Source organism: Helianthus annuus, chromosome 12 (genome assembly GCF_002127325.2).
Source record: "Helianthus annuus cultivar XRQ/B chromosome 12, HanXRQr2.0-SUNRISE, whole genome shotgun sequence".
NCBI classification, from domain to species: Eukaryota; Viridiplantae; Streptophyta; class Magnoliopsida; order Asterales; family Asteraceae; genus Helianthus; species Helianthus annuus.
The window spans coordinates 136836835-136858265 of NC_035444.2; the positions used below are offsets into that span (position 1 = coordinate 136836835).

A 21431-nucleotide genomic window follows, 5' to 3' on the forward strand; every position below is an offset into this window, starting at 1 on the left:
ACCTATCGATACCAATGACTGCGGGGTGACCGTCCAAGACGGTTCGCAATACATGATTACCACCGTAATCCATGCAAGTAATTGTCCTTAACAACCCCCGTGTGAACGGGTGCTGAGTCCAAACTATAGTACTACGTCGTTAAGGCAGGTAGACATCATTCCACGTGTAAACACAATCAACAGGCATTCATTAAGTCACGTAATACATGCATATTGGTTAGCGTTCAAATAGTTTGAGTAGTGTGATCGTTTGTGTTTTGATATAAGCAACGTATGTAACACCCAAAAGTGCTAAAAGCAAAAAGGGATCGGGTATACTCACATTGATTGGTTGTGGATTGAAGGGAGCGCTGGGAGTAGGGTTAGCCTGAATAGTTCGATAGCATAACAATGAGTAACGTGGAAACGTAAACAAGTGCGGATGGATCGAATAGGCTGGTCGATCGAACGGCAGGTTCGATCGAACGGGCTGTTCGATCGGCTGGTATGTCTGTTGAACAGTCCTGTTCGATCGGCCGGTAGGCTCAATCGGCTGGGCCATTCGAGTGGATTGTTTATTCCTCTGGTGTGTTTGTGTATGATGGTTTGAACTTTTGAAGTTTTCGTTGTAGTATATGAGAACACTAAAATGTCCTTACCTTTCAGGTCGATCGATCGAACGGTCCGTTCGATCGGCCGGCTTAACCGATCGGCTGGGAACTTTAGAAGTGATTCTCAACAGGATGTCACTCGATCGAACAGACTGTTCGATCGGCTGGCATTCCCTACTACGAACGAGTTGTAAAATCAATTGAGTGTTGAAGCATAGTATCTCATGATCCGAAGAGTAATGTTTACCAATCGAGTAGCATACTCGATCGAACATCACTTCGTCAATAACATACTTCGTAAAGTTTGAAAAGTGTGAGACCATGTGCTAGCCGATCGGCTGGCCCGGTCGATCGGCTGGTAAGTCCGATCGGCTGGGCTGTTTGAACAGCCTAGCCGTTCGGCCAGCATTTCTGACCTGGTCGGCCTTTCGTCTAACACTTGGCTGTTTGATTATTCGTCATGCTTTTAAGGTAACTTAACGGCGAGTTAAACTGTAGAACGTGGGTTCTTACGTGTTGCACCGGTTCGGACAGGAATCACCCAAATCCGGCCGGTGAACTACTCGGAACGGTAAGTCGACGTTTAACCCGAAATCGGCGAACCTTGTATATAGAATCCGAATCTTGAACCTCTTAACTGTTAGGATGATTGGTTAGCCAGTTCAAGCTCCGTTTCTACCGGTTGTAAGGTTTTGAGTGTAAAAGGTTGAAGAAAGTTGGAAATCATTCATAAAAATGTTAAGATTCTTACAAATCTTAGTTCGTTTATGTGGAAACCGGTCAGATCTAAGCTATTCATGGTTGAATGAGGCCAAAGTTTGGTGTTCTTCAAGAACACCATGATGACATCACCCAAGAACACTTAGATCTTGGTGATTTCATGGTTAGAAATCAAGTTTTGAAAGATAGAAAGGTGTAGAATCATGCAATGATAAAAAACGTACAAGAATTAGAGTGAAAACTTACCGGAGTTGAGAGAAATCTGAGAAAAGGTGAAGAAAAAGGCTGGTTCGGTCAGAGCTTTCCAAAAATAGAAAGTGTGACAATGACAGCCCTATTTATAGGCTCCAAAAGAGGAAAGTGGCAGCCGATCGGCCAGGAGCTCCGATCGAATGGTCTGCTCGATCGGCTAGGAAGATGCTAGTCGGTCGGCTGGCCTGTTCGATCAGGATGCCTCTTGTTTGATCCGCGACCCACTTTGAGTATTTCGCGATGATTTTCGATGTTTCGACTTCGATGGACGACGATATGAATACGATAGAGTTCCTAGCCAAATTACTTTCAGTCCCAACTACTATATCTAACATACAATCTTCTATAAATCACGTTTCGATGTCGGTTTCGATTGAGTTTGATTGCTTTTCGAGTTTCGATTCGATTTTCGATTGATTCGCTTGAACACCACACCATACATACAAGTAAACACGCACAAGTAATACATAAGGCACACACACACGTATAACAATTCCAGAGTTCGCATAATTCGAGTCTCGAGTTTGATTGGTGAATCGATTAACTTGATTATTGATTGATTAGCTTTATCGCATTGTTACTTCCTACTATTCATAGTCGTAAATCGGTCGCATTGATTAATCATTCGATCATTTCATTTAGACAACACTTACTCCACATAATACAAAAAAAGTAAAAAAGAAACATTAACAGTCAAAGAAGTCAAAGTTGACTTGGACTTTGACTTTGACATTCGAAAACACGGGGTGTTACAGCCTCCCCTTGTTTAGGGAATTTCGTCCCGAAATTAGGCTCGAAACTGCACATCACCGTGAGTCGTTTGACCAATTTGACGCTTCAGATCTATTTAAACAACTGCGGGTACTTGGCCTTCATGTCGCTTTCGAGTTCCCAAGTGAACTCCGCGCCTCGTTTGCCCTCCCATCGGACCTTCACGATAGGGATGCGTGAGCGCCTGAGTTGCTTGGTTTGGCGATCCATGATTTCGACAGGCTTTTCCACGAAGTGCAAGGTTTCGTTGACCTGAAGATCATCGAGTGGTACGATTAGATCATGATCAGCAAGGTATTTTCGGAGGTTAGACACATGGAAAGTCGGGTGGACGTTACTGAGCTCCTCCGGTAGTTCGAGTCTGTAGGCGACCTTTCCGATCCTTTCCAGAATCTTAAAAGGTCCAACATATCGAGGCGCCAGTTTCCCCTTCTTGCCGAATCTGACTACACCCTTCCAAGGGGACACCTTTAGGAGTACGTAGTCGCCAACGTCAAATTCAAGGGGCTTGCGTCTTCTATCGGCGTAACTTTTCTATCTGTTCCGAGCTTTCACCAAGTTGTCTCGAATCTGGTGGATTCTGTCAGTCGTTTCTTGTAGAATCTGGGGACCGGTTAGTCGAGTGACCGATCTCGTGCCATATAATAGGCGATCGACATCTTCTACCATACAAAGCCTCGAAAGGTGCCAGTTGGATGCTGGCATGATAGCTATTATTGTACGAGAATTCCACCAATGGCAGGTGTTTGTTCCAACTATTTGTTGGGGGCTTCTAGGAACTTATTCTAGCCCCAGACGCTTGTTCTTGGCAGACAACCATTTGTTGGGGGCTTCTAGGAACTTATTCTAGCCTCGCTTTCCTAGCACATAAGCATCCTAAATACCTGTCACATACGTTAAAATAAAGTCAATACATATAATGTAAAGGTGAGCATACAAGTTTGATAATAGCATATAGAGTTTGGATAGTTTACGCATAACTAGCACGTACACAGAGGGAAATGAAGCATGTTAATTATCGACATGGACCTATCGATACCAATGACTGCGGGTTGACCGTCCGAGATGGTTTGCAATACATGATTACCACCGTAATCCATGCAAGTAATTGTCCTTAACAACCCCCGTGTGAACGGGTGCTGAGTCCAAACTATAGTACTACGTCGTTAAGGCAGGTAGACAGCATTCCACGTGTAAACACAATCAACAGGCATTCATTAAGTCACGTAATACATGCATATTGGTTAGCGTTCAAATAGTTTGAGTAGTGTGATCGTTTGTGTTTTGATATAAGCAACGTATGTAACACCCAAAAGTGCTAAAAGCAAAAAGGGATCGGGTATACTCACAGTGATTGGTTGTGGATTGAAGGGAGCGCTGGGAGTAGGGTTAGCCTGAATAGTTCGATAGCATAACAATGAGTAACGTGGAAACGTAAACAAGTGCGGATGGATCGAATAGGCTGGTCGATCGAACGGCAGGTTCGATCGAACGGGCTGTTCGATCGGCTGGTATGTCTGTTGAACAGATCGGCTGGGCCATTCGAGTGGATTGTTTCTTCCTCTGGTGTGTTTGTGTATGATGGTTTGAACTTTTGAAGTTTTCGTTGTAGTATATGAGAACACTAAAATGTCCTTACCTTTCAGGTGGATCGATTGAACGGTCCGTTCGATCGGCCGGCTTAACCGATCGGCTGGGAACTTTAGAAGTGATTCTCAACAGAATGTCGCTCGATCGAACAGACTGTTCGATCGGCTGGCATTCCCTACTATGAACGAGTTGTAAAATCAATTGAGTGTTGAAGCATAGTATCTCATGATCCGAAGAGTAATGTTTACCAATCGAGTAGCATACTCGATCGAACATCACTTCGTCAATAGCATACTTCGTAAAGTTTGAAAAGTGTGAGACCATGTGCTAGCCGATCGGCTAGCCCGGTCGATCGGCTGGTATGTCCGATCGGCTGGACTGTTTGAACAGCCTAGCCGTTCGGCCAGCATTTCTGACCTGGTCGGCCTTTCGTCTAACACTTGGCTGTTTGATTATTCGTCATGCTTTTAAGGTAACTTGATGGCGAGTTAAACTGTATAACGTGGGTTCTTACTTGTTGCACCGGTTCGGACAGGAATCACCCAAATCCGGCCGGTGAACTGCTCGGAACGATAAGTCGACGTTTAACCCGAAATCGGCGAACCTTGTATATAGAATCCGAATCTTGAACCTCTTAACTGTTAGGATGATTGGTTAGCCGGTTCAAGCTCCGTTTCTACCGGTTGTAAGGTTTTGAGTGTAAAAGGTTGAAGAAAGTTGGAAATCATTCATAAAAATGTTAAGATTCTTACAAATCTTAGTTCGTTTATGTGGAAACCGGTCAGATCTAAGCTATTCATGGTTGAATGAGGCCAAAGTTTGGTGTTCTTCAAGAACACCATGATGACATCACCCAAGAACACTTAGATCTTGGTGATTTCATGGTTAGAAATCAAGTTTTGAAAGATAGAAAGGTGTAGAATCATGCAATGATCAAAAACGTCCAAGAATTAGAGTGAAAACTTACCGGAGTTGAGAGAAATCTGAGAAAAGGTGAAGAAGAAGGCTGGTTCGGTCAGAGCTTTCCAAAAATATAAAGTGTGACAATGACAGCCCTATTTATAGGCTCCAAAAGAGGAAAGTAGCAGCCGATCGGCCAGGAGCTCCGATCGAATGGTCTGCTCGATCGGCTAGGAAGATGCTAGTCGGTCGGCTGGCCTGTTCAATCAGGATGCCTCCTGTTCGATCCGCGACCCACTTTGAGTATTTCGCGACGATTTTCGATGTTTCGATTTCGATGGACGAAGATATGAATACGATAGAGTTCCTAGCCAAATTACTTTCAGTCCCAACTACTATATCTAACATACAATCTTCTATAAATCACTTTTCGATGTCGGTTTCGATTGAGTTCGATTGCTTTTCGAGTTTCGATTCGATTTTCGATTGATTCGCTTGAACACCACACCATACATACAAGTAAACACGCACAAGTAATACATAAGGCACACACGCACGTATAACAATTCCAGAGTTCGCATAATTCGAGTCTCGAGTTTGATTGGTGAATCGATTAACTTGATTATTGATTGATTAGCTTTATCGCATTGTTACTTCCTACTATTCATAGTCGTAAATCGATCGCATTGCTTAATCATTCGATCATTTCATTTAGACAACACTTACTCCACGTGTAATACACTACTTTTTACGTTAACAATATTAGAAATGCACATGTGCATCTATATGTATCAACATGAAATAAGGTGTTTTGTTACAGTAATTTCTCTTTCATCTATCGTTCTATCCATAATACACAAACATGCACATGTGCATCTTTGTCATTTCTTTGAGAAATTCTGTAATTCATTACAACTATTAGACAATTGAACTTTCATTTACACTACCATGTGTAATACAATACTTTTTACATTACCAATATTAGAAATGCACATGTGCATCTATATGTATCAATATGAAATAAGGTGTTTTGGTACACTACTTTGAATACACTTTCCCTTTCATCTATCATACCATCCATAATACACTACCATTACCTACTACCATCCATAATACAATACCATTACCAATATTTTCACTTTATTACATGTATGTAAACACCATTTATACCATCCAATCAACATATTACATCATAAATTGACAACTATAACCAAACCATCAACCACTAGATATAACTAACCAAAAAACATGTATATGGGCCTACTTCTCCATTCAAAATCACAAACTTTTTTTGTACCAAAACACGTTATATCATGGTTATACCTAATGATGCACATGTGCATTTTGAATATTGGTAATGTAAAAAGTAGTGTATTACGAATGTTATTGTAAATTAAAGTGCAATTGTCTATTCCTGATAACGTATTACTGAATTTGTCGAAGTAATGATACATATGCACATGTGCATGGATAACTGTTACTCGAAAAAAAACATTTTTTTATGGTAACGAAATATAGCGATTTTTTGAAGAAAAATATTTAAAAAAAAATAAAAAATTTTTGAGTGCTTTTTTGATTTTTTTTAGATTTTATTTCGTTTTCACATTGGTTCTCGCGGTTCTCGCAATAAGGGTGGTTCTCGCATGAACCTCACACTATATATATATATATATATATATATATATGTATAGGGTAGGGATCCTAAGAGAAGTCCACCCTATATGAGAAACTTGAGAAGCATTCTGGACCACACATTTTTCTAAGCCTTTCGTAATATACACATATGTATAGTTTAAAATTGACTATATACATATATGTATATTGAGTTATACACATATGTATATAGTCAATTTTAAACTATACATATGTGTATATTACGAAAGGCTTAGAAAAATGTGTGGTCCAGAATGCTTCTCAAGTTTCTCAACTAGCCTATCACTTCTCACATGATCCTTATCCTATATATATATATATATATATATATATATATATCTTTTCAGTGATATTCCTTTGGAACCCAGGCTTGTGAACTTGCAGGCCTGCATCCATCTAGACCTGAACAATCACTTTGACCATTGTTTTGACTCATTGATAAATTTTGTACCATGCTCATCAGTTCTTTTTGGTTCTGTACCAATGCTTTTATTTCAGCACTTTGATCAGACTCCTTGGTTTGTACTGATGAGGGGTAGAGTTGTAATCTTTCTGTTTGGCCATTTGTTGGTAGGAGGTGCATCCTCACTTGGACAGACCTAGTGAATTTCCAGTGATTCAAGGCTCTAGTGATTTTTGTTTCACCTGTGTTGAATACCTCAAAGGATCCTGTTGATTCAGAATTCTTGCAAATTCCCTTATGACACGGATAAGACCTGATATTAACGATTTCATGGTAAAAGACGCACTATATAAGGATTATTTAACATGTATAAAGCACATCAAAAAACAATCCCACCATCAAAAAAATTAACAACGAAGTGTTTCATAATACGTTTCCATATGACGAATTTGCCCATATAACCAACTTGGGTGATTTGTTTGTAGATCCATTATGTTATCCGACTAATCCTTCTCTATGGATTTGATTTGCAAAAATTTGGTAAATTTTCAAGATCAATTGATTTGAAAACCAACTCTGACACCACGTTTGAGAATCAGTTTCTCATAAACACATGTCTAATTGGTAATATGTATGATACGTGGTGAAAGAACAAAAACAATTAAATTAGGGTTTATAAATTCTATTTAATCGAAGAACGTTGAAAATCAAAAATCGTACTTGTAATCTCTCAATCCGTTTTTTTTATCTCTACAAACAAAAACTTCCTTTATATGTTTACTGGTGTTAGATACAAATTACCCTAGAAGTGACTTGCAACACACTTGAAACCGTTTCGCCGGTAGGAACTTTGTAGTTAGTAGCTACTCTCAGTGGTAACTTGATATTTGGTAGCAAGTTGCTATCAGAAATAACTTGTCTTGAGCATTGACAGTAAGTAATACTTGTAATATGAGAATTATGTCTTGTCGATGGGAATATTTCTAGCTATACACCTTGGTAACAACTCTTTTTAACGGTCCGTAACTTACACAAACTCATAACACATCAGCAACAACTTTAGAGCAGTAGCAAGTAAGATCCGTAACAAACATTTAAGAGTTTACTTATATACACATCCAAATCACAAACCATCTCACTCATGATTTCACATTTTCATCTTTTTTTTAACAGCAAATTTGGATCACTGACGGACCACTGCAGTATGATCGTGCCACCAGTGGAACCACCCGATCATATCCATCTCCACTAGACATAATGCCTATACACCAATTTAGGAGGAAACTCAATAAATATGGGAAAACCCCCCTTATGGGAATTGAACCCAGGACCTATTGATTCTAAAGTCTTATCCCACCCCTAAAATGCCACTAGAAACCCGCACGGAGAAATCATCTCTGCTTTCTAACTTTGTTCAAGATCGACCTGAATGGGTGGTTAATTATTTAAACAAATATCAGGTAACTTTTCTATAGTTTAAATAAGCAAAATTATTTATTTGCAGGTCACAATCCCTTTCTTGTATTAAAAGTTCAAACTTTTCTGCATGATGAGGAAACGTACTTTGAAATCCTTGTCCAAATTGAACTTTTTAACAGAAAAAACTAATCAAGTACATACTTATAATCTTTTAATTAAATAATAATATTCCATGAAAACAGTTTTCTCTCTCTACGTTATTTTATTAGTAAAAGTGGGACTAAAATACTCACCGTAATTGACTATTAGCATATTATTAAAAGAAATATATATATAAAAACAACTCTCAATATTATCACTTTGCATAACTTGTTTTAAACATTTCTGTAACTACAACTGATATGTATGATCTCGACCAAAACAAAAGTTATATTACATGCTTAAAAACATATTTCACGAGTATTTTCGGGATCTGTTCTTGATGCCTTGTGTCAAGTCATTCGGTTGCTCAGCTTTGTCCTTGGAGAACGCGCGTTGAACGTCTTCTTTAAGCTCCACGAAGCGTGTCCGTTTGATTACTTGCTCTTCTGGAGTCCCCTTCTCCAGATAAAACACATCGGGCAAATCGTCCAACATGAACTTGTCGAGTACTTCTGAACAATTTGGGAAGAAACGCCGACCCATCTCGACTGTGCATCCAAAAAGTTATAAATGTTAGGTTGGTTTAACCATAGTTCGTTTTAACCATAGTTAGCATAATGAAGTAAGCGTACCCGTTTTCGAGAGGGATTCTATACGCAAAACTAGCCTTTTATGCTGCACCGATGGTGTCTCGTTCAAATCCATTTTCAAATTCCCGTTCAAACCGTTGGTTGCTGACATTATCTGAGCATGGGCGCTCTCGATCGCTAGTTTTGCTTCAGTAGGAAACAGCAATCGCGCAAATGCAACTACGAAAAACCCAAATCAGTACAATTCAATAAAGGGTAAAAACGAAATTCACATGAACACATCGACAAAAGATCGTTACCTCGGTTTTCTAAATGAAGTAACTTCATGTGCAAGTCATCGGCCATAGCTGTAGACGACATCGGTACATCTCCCCCCATTGAGTTCCTAATAATCTCTCGTTCCAACACATCGATGCATAGTCTATCCTTGTTTGCTTCTTCCCCGTGTTCGGTTTTTGCATTATAATCCTTTGGCCTCGTTAACTGCTTGCATATCCCAACCGCACTTCGCCCATCTTGAGTTACCTCCAAAACCGATACCTGTTTGCTCAAAAGAGAAACAAGAATCGATGGTTCCTTACGCATTGCAGCAACATGAAGCACGGTATACCCTCTAGCATTTCTACGATTTACATCCGCCATATTTAAACTCAGCACTTCCTTCACAACTTTCGGGTCACAATATGCAACCGTATAGTGTAATGCATTGGCTTCATCTAACGTTATGTTTGACTCACTTAACAGAAGTTTGACCAACTCTACATCATCCGAGTCCAACGCTTTATGTATTTGCCTAATTCGTTTTTCCCGTAATGCAGCCTCCTCCGATTTACCCACGGGATCTTTACCGTCCAAAGACTTGCTACGAAGCAACTTTACGTCTTTCGAAACTTCTGGAGGGAGCTCTTTCTCGAGAGAGACATCATCCAGGTCTGACCGAGCAATTCGGTGAACACACTGAGTCAAGATCTGAGTTAACTCACAATGAAATGCCACCAAAAGTATTGGAATCACATCTTCAACAAGAGCCTTTTCGATAAAGTTGAGAAGGCGTCGCTGCATTTTTATCATACAAATTAACTTGGAACTTTTTGACAGTTGTGAGTAAACTAAAAAATACATTAAACTACACACAACAAACAGAAAATTCTTGGGTTAAAACCTAAAACCTGCCAATTAACGATTCAACTATAATCAGTCATGGATTACTAACTGTCTTACTATGTTCTCCCGAGTTAACTAGGACAGACAGAGTCAACAGACTTAATCAGACTTCTAACCATGACCTGAATCGCCAACAAAGTTAAAAAAAAAATTGACAATACAGATCGAAAGTGGTTGCACCCTTTTGACCCAAAAAACATATTCAATCGGTCACAAGTCGGCTAACATACAAACACCCCCCAATATGTGACATGGCGTTGATGTTGCTAGTGCAAGAAACATGAAACATATTCCTATTTCTTGTAGTTTTTCATAAAAAGTAAAATTCCCTCCAAAACATTGTAAAATCAGTACAAAACATCCAAAGGATGAAATGCCAATACCTGAAACAGGGGAACCAACTCAGGAACCTGAAAAACAACCGCGGCGTACATCAGTTCAACAGCAAATGCAATAGCTGGCCTGCAGGCATCATGCGGGCATCCGCCATGAACACAAGTCGAAACCTCCGGTGGTGATGACTTCAGTTTCCCAGCATACAAAAAACTCAAGAACACCGTAAAAGCATCATACCCAACATGCCCAAACGGCAAAATATCAGTCATAATGTACTTGACTTTACCATTTTCTTCAACACAGTCTTTACTTTCCTTAAACAGATTGCAGAAAAAGGTACTTCTAGCAGCTAAAATACACCTATGAACACACACATCATTGCCTTCAACCACTACTATTGCATCACTATAACTGGAATCAGTTTCAGTCAAGAGCTTTCCCAGGCTGCTACTAAGCTTGTTTAAGCTAATAATTTCAAGATTTGAGCGCGTATCAGCGATCGAAGAGCATTGGAAACTGTTGTGTCCATTAGAGCCATTGGAGATATGAGAAGGTGAAGTAAAGCTTATGGATGATGATGGCTCAGAGTAATTTGCCATTAATCAAACAAAATTTGACAAACACAAGGAAGGATCTCACAAATTGGGGATTTTCTCTTGTGAGATGCACATTTTGTGCTCTAGTAACTTGTACCTTAAGCTTTAAAACTAGTACTGTACCAAATAACAATTAAAAATCAAGAAACCCTAAATCAAATCAATTGAGAAGCGACACCCAATTAAAATTAAAACTCCAAATGAGAACTGAATCAGATTCCGATTACAACTTCAAATAACCAACATCAACAAGCAGAAACCGATGAAAAACACGAAACAAACGCGAAAACAGGAGAATAACTGATGAATCGAAGCAGGGGGGTAGGGTAGGGTGCGGAAAGCAGGAAATTTCGCGGAGGTTTCTCGTAAACGGTTGTCGGATTGTAGAGAGAGAAAGAGAGATGGATGATGAAGTAGTTGAGGTGACGCAGATGGTGATGTCATTGTGGCTTGCTGGGTTATGCATACGCAGTCAACGTCGTCACGCTTGCCGTGTAAGGATCCATCAGGTCAAGTTTTATTATTATTTTTTTATTTATTTTCCATTTTATATCACCTTCATTGCTAATCAACCATACTTTCTTTTGGTTCGTCAATGTTATACCAACTACGAATTCATCTTGTGGTTCTTCAAATAGAAGCCCTAGGTTGTGTTTATTCAGTAACAAATAGGGATGAGCAAATGGTATCAGGTACTGGTTTGAAACCGGTATCGAATTTAGAGAACCAAAATATTTTTGGTACCAATTTTTGGCGTTTTCAGTACTAGTTTGGTATTTACCCGTTTGTACCTTCAAATACCGGTACCGAAATATGTCGTGTATTTTCGTATCGGTATCGGTTGGTGCCGAGCTCATCCTTTTAAGGAATGAACATGTTCATGAACAGTTCACGAACGCTTACCGAACGAGATTTCTTGCTCGTGTCCATTCATTAAGGAAATGAACATGTTTATGAATACTTACTGAAGGTTTGACTAATGCATGTGAACCCAAACAAATGTTCATGAACATAGGCAAATGAAAACAAATGAAGATTATATATTCATTTAAAAATACAATCTGCATTTTTTTTTATCATAATCTAAGATTATGAAGAATCCACCAAAATATATAGATACATAACATGAGTTTTTTTTTTTTTCTAAAAGAGTGTTGGTGGAAAAAGTATTTAACAAAATGGTGTTGTTTTAAAAATATTTACCAAAATAGTATGCATACGTGCTAATTTTTAATCATTTAAGTATTGCACACATGGAATTGTTGATAGATCTATCGGGTTGACAACCCCGTCGTCACCGGTAGCTTTGGTCCACGCAGCGGCGAATTGTATTCTATAATTGTCTAGTATTGATTAGAACCTCAATCGTAATATATAACTCGTAACGTCTTGCAAACTTACGAAACTGAAAGAATGACTGAATTTAATAACAAAAACTGTGGGTACAAGTTTTCATCAGAGACTTGTTTATTAAACTACTCCGGATGAATTAACCATGGACTTTACAAAGGAAATAATATTAACTTTCTTAAACCTATGTGGATGTTTTAAATCACTAAAAATTTATAATAAAAAAGTTTTTCCTTATACAACTTGTTATAAATTTGGATATGTGAACTCACCCTCCATTGTGTTGACACTTGATTTTTACGTGTTCTTCAGGTACATGAGTTCTGCTTCGGGAATTTTGGCTTGTGTTGCCTTGTGGTTGTGTGATGCTATTGTAATTAAATAATGTTTGGACACTTTTAAACTACTTTTTGGACCGTGTGTAATAAGACCCCTAAGGGTCAAACAACTATGACGTAGTTGTGATGAACGTGGAAACTTAAAACTATGTTTTAAAATAGACCAAATGTCCAACATAAATATTGCATCGATCACTAAGATGTTTATGGGTACCAACCTCCATCACCGCCACGTTTGTATTTTCGCTACGACATTTTTGGGGTGTGACAGAAGTTGGTATCAGAGCCAATGGTTGTTAGTGAACTACGTGTTTTCTTAAAAAACTCTAGACTTCAACCAAAGAGTTTTGAGATTTAAGATCCCAAAAATCGCGAAGCCAAAGATTCAAAATGAAAATGAATCTTAACCATGTATAAAAACTATAAAGAACTTCTGTGTATACGTGTTAACTTGTTTGTCTATGCCTTATGTGTTATATATATATATATATATATATATATATATATATATATATATATATATTCATCCTAAACACACACTTACTTAGTACAGTTACATTGTGTCACCGATGTCGCACGTGCACGAGACTATCGAGATTCACGACTCCGAGAGCGAGCCGGAATTCAAGACCTCTCCGACCTCAGTATTTCCAGAGCTACCACACTCAGTCTCTCAGTCTGCTGATATGACCAGTTTTACCTCGTCATATTACACTGATTCCACAGCCTTTGCCAGTCAGATAGACACAGGTTACGCTCACACTAGTAATGGGTGGATTGATGACGATGATTCCGTTGTTCCTTCCTCAGTCTCTGAGATGGGACAACCATCTGGCACGGCACCGGTAGTCGATGAGTTGGGCATGGGTACATCGATGATTGGAGGATCATATGGAGTAGCGCCAGTAGTGGACACCACTGTTATCACGACTCGACCATTAGAGCCACTAGTAGTTCCACACACTGATACTGTTGAGATTATGACCGAGATCCCTCCACCACTCATATTAGAGCCATTTATTCCTCAGTCTGGATCTTTAGCTTCCATTGTACCTGTCACGACCCCCGACCCACCCTGGACGGAATCGGGTGTCGTGAGCAGTCCCGTGGTACCGGTGATTATTTTTATTTAAAAAAAAAACATTGCAGCGGAAATTTCATCAGGACCGTGAGTTAGGAAAAATATCAGAGTTTAAAAACACCGGATTTTATTTATTAAATAGATGGGATAAACCCATGTTTTACAAAGGTAGCTTTTAATATAAAAACGATATTTCTTAATTTTGATTTAATTAATGAAATAAGCCACTTCTTGAAGTTCTTCAGTGCTGGATCTAATCCTTACTCCAATCTACTGTAATTACCTGAAACGCGTTTTAAAAAGGTTTTGTCAGCGGGAAATACTGAGTGAATCATTCTGTTTTCTAAAACGACCCGTTAGTTATAATTTACAGTATTAAGAGCGATTACAATGTTTCTATCAACCAATTATCAAGAATGGGTATTTGTCACTCGATTCATTTCTGTGACTGTGGTCATACCACTATTGGGTCCCGTTGCCCTAATAGTGACGGTGTACTCACACAGAGTAATAATAACTCACATAGAGTAATATTCACTCACATAGAGTGATAATAACAGTAATGTGCACAATACCCCACATACCAGCTGTAATTTGGTGATTACAATGACTTAATCCCTGTAATTATAACCTTTGAAAATAATTTGAGGTATTGTAATACTTACTCACAAACTGTGAGAAAACAATTTAAAAAGAAGAATGACTCACAAACTGTGAGAAAAGAGTTTATAAAAGGGGAATGACTCACATTATAATCATGCAGATTCATACGGCCAAAGTTTAGTCTACAGATAAGCCTTGATATATTGCAGATTTATACAGGTAGAGCTTAGCCTATTGAGTTAGCTTTGTAATCTAGTGCACACAACTAGGTAGGTAACTTATTACAGCAGTTACGTCAATTCACGAGATTAAACCTTCACAACAATTAATCAGTGCAATACTCGATAATTCAATCGGATTCACAACGAATAACAGAGCATAGTCCGAATTCGAACAGCACTCTAATATTCAAGTCGAAATCACGATGAATAATCAAAGTACAAGCTCAATTGAGCAGCACCTGGACTATCGTTGGATAGTTATAATCGATCGGACGTTGAATCGTAATAGCGATCGAGTTATTACCCTGATTGCGGCAGCGTTTCGATAATTGTGTGTGTGTGTTGGACTGTTTTGCTTATAACTCGACGTATATTATGAATTTTAACGTCGCAGTAACACCTGAATTCAAGTCCCAACCCCCTCTATATATACTGAAAATTTGACACCGTCGCGTAGCGCGAGGGGTACCCCCTATAGGTGTCGCGCTACGCGAGTGGTCACCTATTTTCATAGGGTAGCTACGTGTGTAACTAGGCTGGATGAGTCGACCGTTTTATAAAATTCGATTTTGATAAAGAGTTATGAAGATAATCGTTGGCTAGGGTTTATCCCCCCCTGAGTTTTAGGGGCCCTGATCCTGATTCTGATTGTTCTGGAACTTTTAGGGTTAGTGCAGAATTACTTGGGTTTCTCAATTAGGGTTTTCTTAATAGCTAATTACCATCCTAATTATGGATTTTAGTGACAGTTGTTACATTCTCCCCACCTTAAGAAAAATCTCGTCCTCGAGATTTACTGGAAGAGATGTGGATATTTTTGCTTTATTTCGGATTCCAGCTCCCAATTGTATTGTGGCCCTCTCTTTGAATTCCACTTGACTTTGACCAACCCAGTCGTTTATGCTTTGAGGAATTTGACTTTTCGATCTTCGATAGCCAATGGTTTCTCTATGAATTTTAATTTTTTTCATTTATCTCTATATTTTGAAGAGGTACTACCAGGGATTTGTCTGATAGACATTTCTTGAGATTGGATACATGAAATATATCATGTACTCCAGCCAATTCTTCTGGTAGTTGTAACTGATAAGCTACTGGTCCTATTCGTTGAATCACAGGGAATGGTCCAACGTATCTCGGACTTAGCTTTCCTTTCTTACCGAATCGTACTATACCTTTCCAAGGAGAAACTTTTAAAAGTACCTTATCTCCTACATGAAATTCTAAAGGTTTACGACGATTATCTGCATAGTTCTTCTGACGATCTCGAGCTGTTTTCAGTCTTTCTTTGATTTGAGTTATTTTGTCTGGGGTTTCTTGTACAATTTTAGGATCTGATAATTAACTTTCTCCTATTTCTGCTTAACAAACTGGGGTTTTGCACTTGCGTCTGTACAGTGCTTCGAATGGGACAGTTTTGATACTTGAATGATAATTATTGCTATAGGAGAATTTAATTAAGGGTAAGTGGTTATCCTACTTGAATGGTTATCACACATGCTCGCAGCATGTCTTCCAAGGTTTTGAATGGTTCTTTTACTTTGTCCGTCTGTTTGGGGATGATAAGCTGTACTTAAATTTAGTCGTGTTTTCATTGCTATTTGGAAACTTGTTCCAGAAATGAAAAGTGAAACGACTATCTCTGTCCGATACAACGGAGAGTGGAACTCTATGTAAGGATACTGTTTCATCTATGTACAACTTGGTTAACCTTTCTATGCTAAAGGTTTCTTTCATAGTTTAGAAGATGAGCTGATTTGGGTAAATCGATCCATGATTACTCAAATCGCTTTATTACCTTTTCTGGTTTTGGGTAACTTAGTAACAAAATCTATTGTTAAGAGTTCCTATTTCCATATAAGCATTTCTAATTGTTGGAGTAATCCTGAAGGTTTCTAGTGCTCTGCCTTAACTTGTGAACAGGTGAGACACTTAGATACATGACTGGCTATGTCCATTTTTTTATTCCTATTCACCAAAAGTTATTTCTTAAATCTTGGTATATCTGGTTGTTACCTGGGTACATGGTATACCTAGATCTATCTAGAATCTTATTTCTTAATTTTCCCTGCTTAGGTACCCAATTGTTTTCTTAGGGAATCTCCAAATTCTATCACTTCCTTGTTTTAATTCTTTGGCTTGTCCTTTCATTCCTTCAGCATCGTCTTCGATTGCTGTTTCTTGAACTTTCTTTAGTTGCTTCATTAAATCTAACCGTAGATCTTAATCTAAGAGCATGGACTCACTCTTGCTTTTCATGATACTTATGACTTAAAGCATCTGCAACTACATTTGCTTTTCTTCGTGATACTGGATTTCACAGTTGTACTCATTTAGGATTTCCATTCATCTTCTTTGCCTCATGTTTAGTTTGTTTTGCCCAAATACGTACCTTTATCTTTTGTGATCTGTATCTACAGATAATGTCTCCAAATCTTAAGGGCAAAATTATAGTTCCTAATTCTCAATCATGAGTTGTAAAATTTTCCTCGTGCTTTTTGCAAGTGCTTGAAGGCATACGCAATTACCTTTTTGCGTTGCATCAACACACATTCTATTCCTAATTTTGAAGTATCACCATATACTTCAAAATCTTCAGTTTCTTTTGGCAATGCTAAAATTGAAGCACTTGTTAACCTTTGATTTAATATCTTAAGAACTTCTTCTTGTCTAGGTCCTCACTCAAACTTAACTATTTTACAGGTTTAGCTTAGTTAAGGGTTTAGTTATCTTGGAACAATCTTTAATAAATTGTCTATAGTATCCAGTTAAACCTAGAAAACTTCGAACTTTTATGGCTGTTTGTGGAACCCTTTATTTTTAGTAATTGTTTCTAGTTTAGAAGGATTCACATGGATACCTTCGTGATTTCCCACATGACCTAAGAATTTGCACTTCCTGTAGCCAGAATTCATACTTCGAGAATTTGGCATACAATTTCTCTTTTCTTAACAAAGTTAAGAGTGCATGCAAATGCTTACAATGTTCTTTTTGACTGTCGGAATAAATAAGTATGATAACTTAATTTATATACATTAAATGGTTATTATTATGGTTGGATATTGGTTAGTGCTGCCTTGTTTAAGCATAGGTGATCAGTCCATGCCTAACTAAGGCTAGGCTACTCAATATCTGCTCCTGACAATAACCAGGGTATTTAAAATACTGATATATTATCATAAACTTAAATCGGAATAGGAGGTGAATTTGTGTATCATTATCTGAGTATATGATTGTTTTAAGATTGCTTATATTGAATAAATTAATAAGGCAAATTTAATATAAAAATTTTAAATCCGAGATTAGCGTAATCTTCAGATTTTGTGGAGATGTCACCAGAAGGTGATCGTGATCAAAGAAATATTTTAGTGAAATCGAAGGCCAAAAACATGTTATAGTTTCAAGAGAATCAAAGTGCTTATTGGGATTATTTTGAATTTGAATATGATGGCTTAAAATATCATATGGGACCTGGAATTGAATACGAATTGTGAGCAATTTAACTGGGTTTGAACAAAACGAGTGGTAATAAGGAAGTTCGAACATCATTATAACAGAAACCATGGAAAATCGAGTTTTTCAAGAAATTCATTGATTTGATATTAAAGAGTCATTGCTTTGTAAAACGAGGTTTTACTATGCAAAGATCAACTATAGCGAAATGATATTTGAACTTTTGATTAAACAACAATTGGTATAATGTCCTCCTATGGTCTTCCTAATTTGAATGAACCATACGTACAATGAACGTGTGGTTTTACCAAGAAATGTAAAAATTTGCTACTAGGAAAGAAATCCTCATGGTATGATGCCTATTAGAAGGAGTAGAAACACGAGAGTTTAACTTATTATAGGCAGAAGTCAGAATTTTAATAATATAAAAACTTTACTTGGATTTCCGTATGATACTAGTGTGATGTTATTATGGAATGTCGAAATAAAATAAAATAGAGAATTTACAAAGGTAGGTGATTCCTTTTTGCAGTGTGATTATGGAACGTACCTTAGCGAGATTTGTGTCGTTTGTAGAATCGTGTGGCAAGAGTGTTTCTTTCTAATTAGTAGTTTTCTATTGACAGAATTAGTATTGGTGTCATCGTGTCCAATTTATACTTTTCAAAGGTCTTGCCTTGGAAAGTCGTGTGTGATATATTTCAACGTCTGTATATTTTAAGTTTCATGTGTTTTCTTGTGCATTATCACAACTTTATATGTTTCTTACTTGTGCATTGTAAATTTTTTTTTATACTTTCGATGATATCCTATCTTTAAAGGGTTCTCTTTGTATGAGTTACGAGGTAAATAATCAAACAAAATAATGTTTGATATTGGAAAAGAGATTCCTGATAAAGAATTCTAGACATGGATGCTTGTGCTTTACTTCAATTTGTCAATCCTTATGGGTTTTTGGAATTTCCTTATAGATATACCTATCTATATAATCTCATTTTTCATATGCTGAAATAAACATATCATTTATCAGGTCAATGTATTTAACAGATTTAAATTTACAAGAACCACTCAGGTATTTGGTCATGATACTATTTAGGGAAATCTTGTCACTGATTTGACATATCATTTACCCCGTCTTATCCGGTTCACGCCGGAGCGGTAATCTCAATATGTCCGGTCAAGCTGGAGAGTCTGCTACTCTATACCCAGTTTTGCCGGAGAAAATTTTCTATTTCCCATAAATAGTATCTTTTCAAAAAGTGCCTCTTTTATTAGGGCTTTTATCAAGGAAATTTGTATCCCCATAACATATCTTATTCTGGACCAAATAATATCAATAAGCAGGAATAAATAGCAATTAAGTGCTATTGCCTGCTAACCGTCATACCAGTATCCATTACCTTATATAAGTAATTTACCTTAAAATTTATTTTAAGGCAAAATTCTTAAATTCAAGTCTAAATACCATCCAGAGTGCCATCAGATAATATTAAGTTTCTAATTCTCCGTTTCACTTTAGGTATTATTATAATACCTAATTGTGTAAACCAGTGGCTTAGCTTATACTAAGGCATCTTTTCTTATGTTCAAGTCTAACTGCTATCAGCTGTGCTACCATTTAATAGAAATCTCCTAACTCTTTTTATTTAGGCTTAAGTATTATTATCACAACACTTATAGGCTTAAAGCAGTGGCTTAGCTCTGATACCACCTTCTGTCACGACCCCCGACCCACCCTGGACGGAATCGGGTGTCGTGAGCAGTCCCGTGGTACCGGTGATTATTTTTATTTTAAAAAAAAAACATTGCAGCGGAAATTTCATCAGGACCGTGAGTTAGGAAAAATATCAGAGTTTAAAAACACCGGATTTTATTTATTAAATAGATGGGATAAACCCATGTTTTACAAAGGTAGCTTTTAATATAAAAACGATATTTCTTAATTTTGATTTAATTAATGAAATAAGCCACTTCTTGAAGTTCTTCAGTGCTGGATCTAATCCTTACTCCAATCTACTGTAATTACCTGAAACGTGTTTTAAAAAGGTTTTGTCAGCGGGAATACTGAGTGAATCATTCTGTTTTCTAAAACGACCCGTTAGTTATAATTTACAGTATTAAGAGCGATTACAATGTTTCTATCAACCAATTATCAAGAATGGGTATTTGTCACTCGATTCATTTCTGTGACTGTGGTCATACCACTATTGGGTCCCGTTGCTCTAATAGTGACGGTGTACTCACACAGAGTAATAATAACTCACATAGAGTAATATTCACTCACATAGAGTGATAATAACAGTAATGTGCACAATACCCCACATACCAGCTGTAATTTGGTGATTACAAAGACTTAATCCCTGTAATTATAACCTTTTGAAAATAATTTGAGGTATTGTAATACTTACTCACAAACTGTGAGAAAACAATTTAAAAAGAAGAATGACTCACAAACTGTGAGAAAAGAGTTTATAAAAGGGGAATGACTCACATTATAATCATGCAGATTCATACGGCCAAAGTTTAGTCTACAGATAAGCCTTGACATATTGCAGATTTATACAGGTAGAGCTTAGCCTATTGAGTTAGCTTTGTAATCTAGTGCACACAACTAGGTAGGTAACTTATTACAGCAGTTACGTCAATTCACGAGATTAAACCTTCACAACAATTAATCAGTGCAATACTCGATAATTCAATCGGATTCACAACGAATAACAGAGCATAGTCCGAATTCGAACAGCACTCTAATATTCAAGTCGAAATCACGATGAATAATCAAAGTACAAGCTCAATTGAGCAGCACCTGGACTATCGTTGGATAGTTATAATCGATCGGACGTTGAATCGTAATAGCGATCGAGTTATTACCCTGATTGCGGCAGCATTTCGATAATTGTGTGTGTGTGTTGGACTGTTTTGCTTATAACTCGACGTATATTATGAATTTTAACGTTGCAGTAACACCTGAATTTAAGTCCCAACCCCCTCTATATATACTGAAAATTTGACACCGTCGCGTAGCGCGAGGGGTACCCCTATAGGTGTCGCGCTACGCGAGTGGTCACCTATTTTCATAGGGTAGCTACGTGTGTAACTAGGCTGGATGAGTCGACCGTTTTATAAAATTCGATTTTGATAAAGAGTTATGAAGATAATCGTTGGCTAGGGTTTATCCCCCCCTGAGTTTTAGGGGCCCTGATCCTGATTCTGATTGTTCTGGAACTTTTAGGGTTAGTGCAGAATTACTTGGGTTTCTC

The 21431-nt window shown here is 37.7% G+C and overlaps 1 protein-coding gene and 1 long non-coding RNA gene across 2 annotated transcripts; one reads left to right on the plus strand and one right to left on the minus strand.

Annotated features, from left to right (window-relative positions):
- Positions 1-8628: 8628 nt before the first annotated feature.
- Positions 8629-11747, minus strand: LOC110895575 (BTB/POZ domain and ankyrin repeat-containing protein NPR1). Its single transcript, XM_022142897.2, has 4 exons — positions 10577-11747; positions 9329-10085; positions 9072-9248; positions 8629-8987 (listed from the first exon to the last, which is right to left on the minus strand). The coding sequence occupies exons 1-4, from the start codon at positions 11126-11128 to the stop codon at positions 8752-8754; spliced, it is 1722 nt and encodes a 573-aa protein (XP_021998589.1). The 5' UTR covers positions 11129-11747; the 3' UTR covers positions 8629-8751.
- On the plus strand, positions 11531-12974 carry LOC118484974. The gene is made up of 2 exons (XR_004875342.1): positions 11531-11634; positions 12788-12974. It is a non-coding gene; the product is annotated as an uncharacterized LOC118484974 (long non-coding RNA).
- The last annotated feature ends 8457 nt before the right edge of the window (positions 12975-21431 follow it).